General features: G+C 32.6%; 1 protein-coding gene across 2 annotated transcripts; it reads right to left on the bottom strand.

Moving 5' to 3' along the window:
- Positions 1 to 2,393: 2,393 nt before the first annotated feature.
- On the bottom strand, positions 2,394 to 9,380 carry LOC139983200 (uncharacterized). Of its 2 annotated transcripts, XM_071996594.1 has the most exons (5): positions 7,610 to 9,380; positions 6,539 to 7,188; positions 5,118 to 5,474; positions 4,296 to 4,425; positions 2,394 to 3,566 (listed from the first exon to the last, which is right to left on the bottom strand). In XM_071996594.1, exons 2-5 carry the CDS (start codon positions 6,900 to 6,902, stop codon positions 3,317 to 3,319), a joined length of 1,101 nt encoding a protein of 366 aa, XP_071852695.1. In that variant the 5' UTR covers positions 6,903 to 7,188; positions 7,610 to 9,380; the 3' UTR covers positions 2,394 to 3,316. The 2 variants fall into 2 exon arrangements, with proteins under 2 accessions (XP_071852695.1, XP_071852694.1); XM_071996593.1 differs by having other exon boundaries at positions 6,539 to 9,380.
- Positions 9,381 to 11,624: the final 2,244 nt, after the last annotated feature.

Below are 11,624 nucleotides of genomic sequence, written 5' to 3' on the forward strand. Positions count from 1 at the left end.
GAATAATGTGTGACTGTGCCTTATAAGTATACACATGATGTGAAAGGTTTTTTTTTAAAAAGAAATGCAGACTATCACCATGTTATGATTGTTTTGCTACAAGAAGTAATGTCACAATTGAAAGAAACAAGTGGCATCAGTTACATGGTCTACAAGAATAATGTGTGACTGCCTTATAAGTATACACATGATGTGAAAGGTTTTTTTTTTTAAAAGAAATGCAGACTATCACCATGTTATGATTGTTTTGCTACAAGAAGTAATGTCACAATTGAAAGAAACAAGTGGCATCAGTTACATGGTCTACAAGAATAATGTGTGACTGTGCCTTATAAGTATACACATGATGTGAAAGGTTTTTTTTTAAAAGAAATGCAGACTATCACCATGTTATGAGTTTTGCTACAAGAAGTAATGTCACAATTGAAAGAAACAAGTGGCATCAGTTACATGATATGACTGTGCCTTATAAGTAGACACATTAAAGAAATGCAAACTATCAACATTTTATGATTGTTTTGCTACAAGGCTTAATTAGTTTTGGTTATAGGAGATATTTTTTGATGGGTGTGCCTAACAAATGCTTTTTAATGAGATGGCAATTACCATATTTACATGCTCTTTAATGTTGGCAGGTAAATAAATGTAAATTTCTTGATGGTGAGGTAACTCACAAAAGAGACATTTTAGCATCTTTTCTGGCAACAGTTTGCACTCTATTAAACCATTTTGATTTATACCAGCTTGTTTCATCAGAATTGTTACTTTTTGTCAATTTCACCCATGCTTGTCTGAATTATTTTAACAAGTTCTTTTAAGAAGCTAAAACTTAGAACCAGTGGAGGTTAGGAAGCTGCATCAGCTGTCTGCTATGGGACATTTTACAAGACAAGACTTCAAGTTTATGTCTCAACTGTTTATTTGCCATTGTAAGAAACTTTATAACAGTCCTAATTGTAGCTGTGTATGTTAACTATGCCTCAGTATTGTACTAACAAAACTTACGTAATAAAGTTAAAATATCTCATTGGTGTTATTCAGTCCAGTCCAGGCTAAATATAAATACTAATTGATTGCCAGATAGAAATTTTGCTACAGAGTAATTGTTGTATGCCTATTCAATTGTCGTATATGCTAAATTCTAATTATTTCAAACTTAATTGGTAAATCGAAAAGTATTGTGTGCATTAACACAAGCTTCAACACTGATTCCATATGAACTTATACAAAGGTTTCATCTGATAATATAATATTTCAGCACAGGCCTCATTGGACACTATATGCATAATGGTTCGTTTTGGCTGTTCTTTTTCTTGCCTAAAATGTTTGCAGAAATTTAGTTATTGACCATAGTAACATTCGGTTGTTGTTTTGAGTTAAGATTTAAACCCATTTTATATGTTTTGTTATATGGTATGTTAAATGCCTGTGTGTTATATGTTGAGCTGAAAAAAAAACTTAACCGTATTAGTGTCATCTAATTAGTACACTCAGTTTCCTTCTTGATTGATGTGTATTTTAAATTTGAACACTTTATGCATAATGGTTCGTTTTGGCTGTTCTTTTTCTTAGCTAAACTGTATGCAGAAATTTAGGTGTTGACCATAGTAACATTCGGTTGTTGTTTTGAGTTATTTAAACCCATTTTATATGGTTTGTTATATGGTATGTTAACCCATTATATTGAGTTATTTAAACCCATTATATTGAGTTATTTAAACCCATTTTATATGGTTTGTTATATGGTATGTTAAATGCCCGTGTGTTATATATTGAGCTGAAAATAAACGTTACTAAACTTTACCTTATTAGTGTCATCTATTTTGTACACTCAATTTCATTCTTGATTGATGTGTATTTTAATATTTAGCGACAATTAGTACCTCCCATATAGTGTTGCACGTCTTAGCAACCCTCCCCTTCATGTGCACTTTAACAGACAACTAACCTTATAGAAAAAAAAAACATTCCAAAATGGTACAGTGCATGCAATTCCAATATATTAAGAGCCTCTTTTTGTTGGTCGCTATTTCTTCACTTTTGTACAGATGTGTACCCACATACAAATATTCCTCTCCATTGAGGTACTCAGCTGTTGTCTGGTCATTTCATAAAATAATAAATCACGCGACGAAAAATCTTTACTCTTAACAGTGTAACAAATTATGAATAAATGAAGGGACTTCAATCCCTAGTTGCGTATGTTGAGTTGGAACTCCGGAGTATCGGTGAATTCGTATTTAGTGGTGAAGAGTATAAAAAGCATACCAGCTAAGTCCGAGGTAAAAGAAACGATCAATTCCGCGTACAAATAAACTGCTATTTATAATGTTGGGTAGGCTTAATTTGTTACGTCTATTACGGTCCATTTAATCAAGGAGGGCGTGGGCCTTGCGGACACTCAAAATGAAAACAAATTCTTTGTATTCGTTACGCTTCCATAACGATCGTTTACGTCTATTATAAAAACGTAATAGTGAACAGTTTGGAATAGATATACGGAAATCACAATATATATTTTAATATTAAGTTTGCTTCTTAGGAGACGTCTCCTTAATATGCCTTTCTTCATAAAATGTCTCCCAAAAGAAGGAATTGCAATAAAAAAAAAAAATTGGGAGACAAAATAACACTACAGAGAGTTATATATTTGGTCCATTCCTTTATGATCGTATTTTTTTTGTAGCTATTGAGACATAACCTTGCAAGCTAAAATGCATAAAATTTTAACTCGCTGGGCATTTCGTTCAAGATTTATGCAACATATACAATATTGTCTCCCATATATCATATTATAATCATTGTCTCCTAATGGTACAATAAAGTGGTATATATATATATATATATATATATATATATATATATATATGATATATATATATTTTAGAAGTGTTTAGTTAGTATGCATTGTCCCGTTAGTGAAATGCTCTTCTGTAATATATACAGTTCGGGGTTTTCTTTCTTTTCAACTGCCTCTTGTAGCTTTAGTTAGCTCTTTATCTCTTTGAGGGTCATCTCTCTGATTTTTTTCATGTTCTATGGTTGCACTCTCTTTTCCTCAATGCAACAAAGCACGTTGTCAGCTAATTAGTATTCAAAGGTATTTGATATATATATAGAAGAAATATATGTTTACACCCGTTATCCGTATGCTTGGCAGGAAATGAATGTTTTTTCATGTTTATCTTAATGCAAACTGTATCGTGTGAAGATAGTTTCAACTTTTCGTTTATAACATAACAAATGTGAAAAATAATCAAAAAACTACAACAAAAGTTCCTATTCTTGACTTTACATATGTTTTTAATAGTCTTGGTTATAATGAAATCTTTTGGTAATATACACAGTTCGGATTCTCTCTGTATATCTGCTTGTTGTAGTTTTCATTGGGCTGTTCCATCTCCTGATACTCGGGAATGTCGTTAGGTGCTGTCGCATGATCGCTAAAATAACCATGTGTTACGGCTTTGTGACATTCAGTTGTCATAACTTGAGCTGATGGACTCATTGGTTGCGGTTCATTGTTGATCGTGGTTACGTCTGTAGTCGAGCATTGTGGGGTATTCCTGCGAATTAATAATAATATAATTATTCATATCACGTCTGATAAAGCTGGAGAAGATGATTTGCAGAGGCAACACGGTAATGAAACAACGCCGTTTCTTCGTTATGTGTATCTAAGATGAAAATCAGAAAATATATTTTATACTGGGTGATTAATTAGTTAAAACTATATACACTACAATACACATCATATACACTGGATGGTTAACTAGTTATCACTGCAATACACTATACCACACATCATAAACACTGGATGGTTAACTTAGTTATAACTGCAATACACCGTAACAAACATCGTATGCGATGGATAGTTAATTAGTTATACCTGCAACACATTATGATACACATCACATACACCGGATGGTTATAACTAGTTATAACTGCAATATACCATAACACACATCATAAACACTGGATGGTTAACTAGTTATAACTGCAATATACCATAACACACACCATAAACACTGGATGGTTAACTAGTTGTAACTGCAATACACCGTAACCCGCATTATATGCACTGGATGGTTTATCAGTTATAACTGCAACACACTAAATACATATTGTATACACTGGATGGTTTATTAGTTATAACTGCAATACACCACAGCACACGTCATGTACACTAGTTGGTTAATTAGTTACAACTGCTAACACACTGTAACAATGTCATGTACACACATATGATATAATGTAATTATGTTAACTTCTTTATTTATAAGATCAAATACTACCTGCTGATAAAAATCCCGCATGTAAACGCTAGCAGTATAAAGAAGAAGGAAATGACGGCAACCAATGACCAAACCAACAAATCTGAATCCTTGGTCTCGACATAATCTTGCAAAGAATCATCTTCTGAAACTATGGAGGGATAAATTATAACAAATTCATGTCTCAACTAAAGTTAACTCAATACTTTAGGAATATAGTTGTACGATATTATCTTCTTCAATTTTCTGTTCAATTGAGCTTATGTCCGAGTCATGTGAAGGACACCTTTTATACTGAGCTATTTTCATTTGGCAAACCCAACGTTGTTGTAAAAGGCATGCACCTAAGGGTGATTTAAATGTACCCGTCGCATGTTTCACACGCAAAGGCTAACAGTTCATTACTTATCTTATGTTTTTCTTAAACGGAAATGTTAAATGACAACGATAACAGTTGAAACAAATAGCGTTTCTAGTATCGTAATTGTGTATTTTATTGTTGTAAGAAAAGGACTTTTCAATTAACTTGAGAAAGCATTGCTGTCGTCAATGTTCATCATCTGCATGAATGTTAGGGAAATGTACATTAAACACAACACTATAGATATTGATAATTGATTGATTGATTTACGTTGACTACTTATTAGTTTAACTTTAGTAATTATTGATGATGGCCGGAATGGTTATCTTTACATCCAAAAGATTTGTTGTTAATTGGCTAAAAGTATAGGCCTAAGGTAAACTTACTATAGCACTAGCAAACGGAAAGTGTATAATATTAAAGTCGAGACTTATTCATTAATGATTATGAATTTAAGTTTTGTATAAGTTAATGTAGTTTACCTGATATATCTGAGATCCCAAAGAAGATCAAGTTGATGGTCAGGTTCAGACTGACTAATTCTATCCCTTTAAACTGACATGAAATGTTAACGTGAGTTCCAGTTGGTAGTAGATGTAATGCAGATTCCGAGTCTGTGGTGTTTAGCTTCTCCTTGTTTTGTTTGTATGGTACATTGTGTACATTGGAAGGGTCTACATCTTCACCATTCACAACCCACGTTAGGCTAGCAGGTGGTCTTGATCCAACCGCCAAACATGTTATCTCCAGAGGCTCACCCGCTATTACCACGTGATCATATGTACTACGTGGTTCACTAAATGTAATCTCGTCAAATGACAACGTTAGCTCTGGGATCACTGAAAAAGGAAATAATTCAAGATTTTTGTTGAAATTAACAATTTTTGTTAATATTTTATCACTCTTATTTCACAAATTTCAAGAAAAACGTTGAATGTAGCCATTTGACCGCTCATGGTACTTGCTCTCCCTGTATGGTGTCCTATTTTTCATGTTAATGAAAAACAGAGTAAGAAGTTCTCTCAAAGTAGTGTGCTGAAAACTTGACAACCATTGCCTTTAAGTCAATAAAGCTGCAGGAAATGATTTTACAAAACCTTCAAAGAACATTTATATTTTAGAAGCTATCACCTTTGTTCTAAACTGACTGCTGTGGGCTATACAACAAGGTACAACCTACAATATCCTGCAATGTTACATAATTTTAGAATTATACTCCTTTAAAAAACACGTTTTTATACAGAAATGCTCATTTGATCCACCTTGGACTTTTAAAGCCATTGTTATAATCTGTGTACTCTTTCAAAATTTGTTTATTTGATTTTGTTCTCAATTGTTCGTTTACGAAACAAAACCTCACTTTCTTCAATTTTTGGTAATTGTCTTATTCCCTTTCTAAATCTTAACTTCTATGCTTCCTATTTTTCTTAGATAAAACTGTACATATATTTCATTGTAATTTTGAATTTATGAGTGAAACTAATTTGGAATCATTACAACAAAAACTAAATGATACAAAATAGAGGATTATTGCTAAGTGTTAGGTCCTTGGTAGTAACTCGAGCTGTAAATTCCTAATAAGTAACAGATATTGTAAGAACAGGACCCACAGCAACTCCCTCGTAAGAGAGACAGCATTATTGCAATACTAATACGCTCATGTTTGAGAAATTTACAATGTAGGAGCGTGGAGCATTTGATTCTAGGTACGTCCTACTTCTACTGAGATACAAATGTACATGTTTCAATACAAGTCTAACGACATAGATAAAATAATTTGGAGTTATTACAACAAAATGACATCATATGAAATACAGGATTATTTCTAATTTTTAGGTCCTTGACATTAACTAGGACTGTCAATTCCTAACACGACAGGAAGTTTTATTGTTTATTTACTTACCTCCTGTTGTCACGTTGTAGCTCACAACATGGGTATAATTACGGTTACATCTATACAATCCTTGATGATTGAATGTAACATCTAAGATTGATAATGAGTAGTTATTTGATAAATGGACACCCGACAAAGATGAAACCTGAAATGTATTTGCAAATATGACTCGATCGTCAAGAAACCATTTGTTTCCTTTTGTCGCAGAATCATTACATTCCAAGATCACAGAATCTCTTTCGACCACTCTGACTGATAATGAATGATTAAATCCATAAAAACCGGCACAGTTGAGGAAAATCAAAAAGAATATCAAACAATATATCTCCATATTGAAACAAAAACCGCTCTTAATGTTAACCTCTTTACGCATTGCTTGTTCTTGCTGTTGTATTCCTCTTCAGTTCGACGAAATAATGAATCTCATTCATAAATTCTGAATCTGTGGTGTTTATTCTCTCCTTGTTTGGTATTAATAGTACATCGTTTACATTGGATGCCCCTATCACAGCTTCGTCATTCACAACCCACGTTAGGCTAGCATGAGGCCTTGATCCAATCGCAATACATTTTATACCCAGCAGCCCGCCCGCTGTTACAACGTATAGTATGTACAACGTATGTATGCTCGTCAAATGACAACGTAAGCTCTCTGATCACTGGAAAAGGAAGTAATCTTAGACATTTCAAAATTGTCTAATTTGCATTAATATTATATCAATATTCTTTCACTTATGTCAAGACAAACGTTGAATGAATCCATTTTCCGCTAATGGTATTTACTGTTCCTGTGTGGTATCATATACATTACATGTTGAGGAAAACACTGAGGAAGATGTTCTCTCAAAATATTATCCTAATTTTTGTCGACTTGACAACCAATTCCTCTTCATTAAGGTCATTAAAACTGCAAGGTATCATTTAATAAGAGTTGCAATGAATACGTATGGCTGTTTACGTCATTTCTTTCTCCCTAGTAAGCTAACTGTTCGGTACAATAACCCAAAGTACAACCCACAATATCCTACAATATAACATAGGTTTAGAATACTCCTTTAAAAAACACGTTGATATACAGACCTGCTCTATTTTATCCAAATTGAAGTATTCGCGCCTTGGTTAAAATCATTTTATTCTTAAAACTTTCACTTCTTTGATCTGTTTCAAACATTCTCCTACTAAACATGACCTAACATTTTTTTTTCTTTATTCCTTTTCTGAATCTTAACTTCTACAGCTTCTTGTATTTCAGTAAAATCATCAACGTCTAATCCTTCATATTCGACAAAATAAGATGCTTAACTTTTAGATCCTTCACAGATAGGATTATAAATTTCTAAGGTGTCAGGAGGTCATAATCTTGTCAAAATGTTTCCTTTCAACAGGAAGGCTGTATATAGTTACAACATGGGTATTGCTATCATAACTACTACTCACTCCATTGCACATACCGTGCTGATATATTGAGAAGTCGTCTGGCAGCAAGCCGATACCTGTCAATGAAACAACAGGAAGCGATGTTTCGAATAAGGGTAGATAATCAAACACTAAGGATCATTTTCCCCTCTTGTTTTTGCAGATCCTTCGTCCGTAGGTGACAGAAGCAAACCATGGGTAGTGGAATCCATCAACAGCAAAGCTAGCGAGTTAAAAAGAAACTCTTCAGACGGAGAAAAACTTACTTTAAGCCACATTTATTGTTTATTGTTCATCAGATGTCAATCATGTCATTATACTATTTTTTTTAGGTGACAAGTCGATGTTGACTAACGACATGAAAGCGATAGTTCCATAAATACATCCTGTTATCATCCGAAAAATGAAAAGAAAACGACCATGGGCTGTCACGAACTGCAGTGGAGTGTTAAGTTTCAACAAGACTTTCCACGGAGTTGCATATCTCATCGAAACCATCCATCAACCAATTTATCACGTGACCTTACAGAATGGCATGTAAAAAAATAGAAAACAATGACATTTCGTGTATTGCACAACATACCTTGATCATTTATCGTTTGAGTACAATACAGATGGAAGAAATGTCCAGTTTGACGTTTGGGAATCAAAATGGCCGACGTAAAAGCTGAGGCTACTGGATTCATGTATAGTATATGTGATTTACAATTTAAAGTCACTTTTCTTCAACTTTTCTTTCCATCGGTTGGTTACAAATCGCTTTGTTTACATTGCTTATGATTACTTTGGATGAAATTAGGCTAACTGCAGCAAGTATAATGGCTAAGTACTTAAGCCTATACCATTTTTTTTGTCCTAATCCTATTTGAATAATTCTTACAATTTAAAAGTAGCGGCATGCACAAGTACTTGTACAAAATGTGTTTAATTAATCTTCAAAAAAACAAGGCACACACGATTCAATTTCTTTGTTGTGACTTACGGTGATTTTTCCTTTTTTGTTTCATATCTTTTATGAATCAGTTCACCTCTCGAGTACTTTTTCCCGATCATGTTTACAAAATTATCAGTTTCGACAGAGCCCCGGCGAAGCCTTCCATCACATGGTACAATATGATTGTTTGTGCTGTTGCTAAGCATCGCATATCACATATTTCCAAAATGTCTGACTGCTTAATTAGTGTGCTTAGTAATCAATGACAATGCGAAACAAATATCAGCAATAAGAGAGAAATGTATGATTGAAAAGTGATTTTTTTTTTCTGTGATAAACCAAGCGTGCTCACCCTGGGCCCCGGTCACCTCACATCGATACTAAAACTGTGTATGACCACAACCGTGCTATGTCGTGTGAGGTATCATGAGTTCCGTGGAGAGGAAAGATATGCTACACACATGATTGAACTTAAAGGATGGTTAGCGATCTATAGAGTGTTTTATAATATATATATATATATATATATATATATATATATATATATAAACATATATATACATATATATATATATATATATGTATATATATATATATACATATATACATATATATATATATATATATATATATATATATATATATATATATATATATATATATATATATATATATATATATGTTAATAAGCTGATAATAATCGATTCTCGTACACAAATTATTATGCGACCATTATAATAAAACCTATTTTACAACATTAAAAGTATGTATTTTTACAGCTTAATTTGTCAGAGAGTAATGTATCATCAACACCCTTTAAGTTACCCACGAAAGAGCCTGGACTCGAAAATGTATCATGGATGATTATGGATAATAATTATGAACCTTGTCATGCAAAGGATGTGGGACCTTTGGTATATATATCCAATAGAGGTCCTAGTGACAAACCCACAGTGGGAGTAAAGTGACTGTTATAGATATATTAAATAACTCGTAAAATATCTATAAAGATACACATTACAGTAAAGACATATAGATTGAATATTTCAAATAGTTACAATGTCTTATTATTATGTCTTAATAAACACCTACGTAATATTTAAACATGCCCATCAGCTGTAGGTATTTTATGACGTTTAAGTACTGACCAGGGATATAGTTGTACATTTGTGTAAACCAAACAGAAACGCCCACGTAAAACTATACGTAATCATAAGCATTGGCAAACAGAATCAATTGACGTGCAAACAATATGTAGTCACATGCTCATACATTTATGTAAATCCTAAAAATAATCTCATATGTACAATAGCATCCATCAGTACGCTGACTCAAATTCTAGTACTCGAGTGTTTTTTTAGGAAATAAAAAAAAAACAATTTTTAACTAAATTCCTCCAATAAACTTTAAACCAAAATGCATCTTATATTTACATTTGTTTCGATATAAAGACAATCTTAAATAATAATGATCCTTTTTCTGCAATATTTGTTTTTATCATCATTAATTATACCGGCAAACCCTCAGCTAAAAAATGGTACCATTGGACCTTCCAATCATATGGTAGCTGATGGCTATCAAAACACTTTCAAATTTTGCCAGATTGACCGTTTAGATTTAGAGCTAGAGTAGGTCGCAGGTTAGTATAGTGCTCCCCCACCCATCGGTCAGCTCTCGCTAGATGATATATTACGGTACCTATATATATATTGATGGACAACTAAAATACTTCTAAATTTTCATGTCAATGGTTGACCAAGTGTGTTGTAATTATTTTCATGTAACTGTCTTTTAGCGCCGTTGAACAACTGTTGTTGATGTTGGCGCTATATAAATATATCTTCTTCTTATTTTAATATTAACAAGGAAACTTGAAATCATATACCGCAGTATACCATATACATGCCATACAATACGATTAAAATAAAATTACAGGATTGACAAATATATAGCATATATGCGTGAATTAAATAAAGATCTATGTCATGCCAAGTATGTGTATACTATACAAAAAACGTTCTTTGCTTTTACGCATGGTAGAATACGGTAACTCCGCGTGTTCATTTATAATCGGCGTACTGTATACATGTTATATATATATATATATATATATATATATATATATATATATATATATATATATATATATATATATATATATATATATGTATATATATATATATATATATATATATATATATATATATATATATATGTAGCTGCATTGATAGACACCGTAGTTGCTATGTTCATTTAATCAAATTGTGACCACTTTTTCAATCGTAAGTTTAATCTAAAAACCTTAACGGAAACGACCAAAATTAACACTAACGGAAACGACCAAAATTAACACAGTGAAATTAAGAACATTCAATTTTGTATTTTTGAGACATTTTAGTGGATTATACTTGACCCATTTTAACGGAATTATACATTAAACTTCAACGTATTCGTTAATATTTGGGGACCTTTTTCATTGCTTCGTTCAATTTGATTCCCGACTTCTACAGGTATCATTCGCTTCTATTTCTGGCAAAAATTTGGTCAAATCATCGATGAAATTATATTGCTAATGGATAGAACTAAAAAGCTTAGCAGTATCAGCGAGAACGTCATCATTGTTATCCTTTAAAAGAACGTTAATAACGTCACTCTGGCGCATTTAGCGCATACCATCATAACATGTATTACATATATACGTCAAACAATAAAGCCAATAACAGATTCGCTCATTAAGGAGCCACT

This window comes from Apostichopus japonicus, chromosome 16 (genome assembly GCF_037975245.1).
Source record: "Apostichopus japonicus isolate 1M-3 chromosome 16, ASM3797524v1, whole genome shotgun sequence".
Taxonomy (NCBI): domain Eukaryota; kingdom Metazoa; phylum Echinodermata; class Holothuroidea; order Aspidochirotida; family Stichopodidae; genus Apostichopus; species Apostichopus japonicus.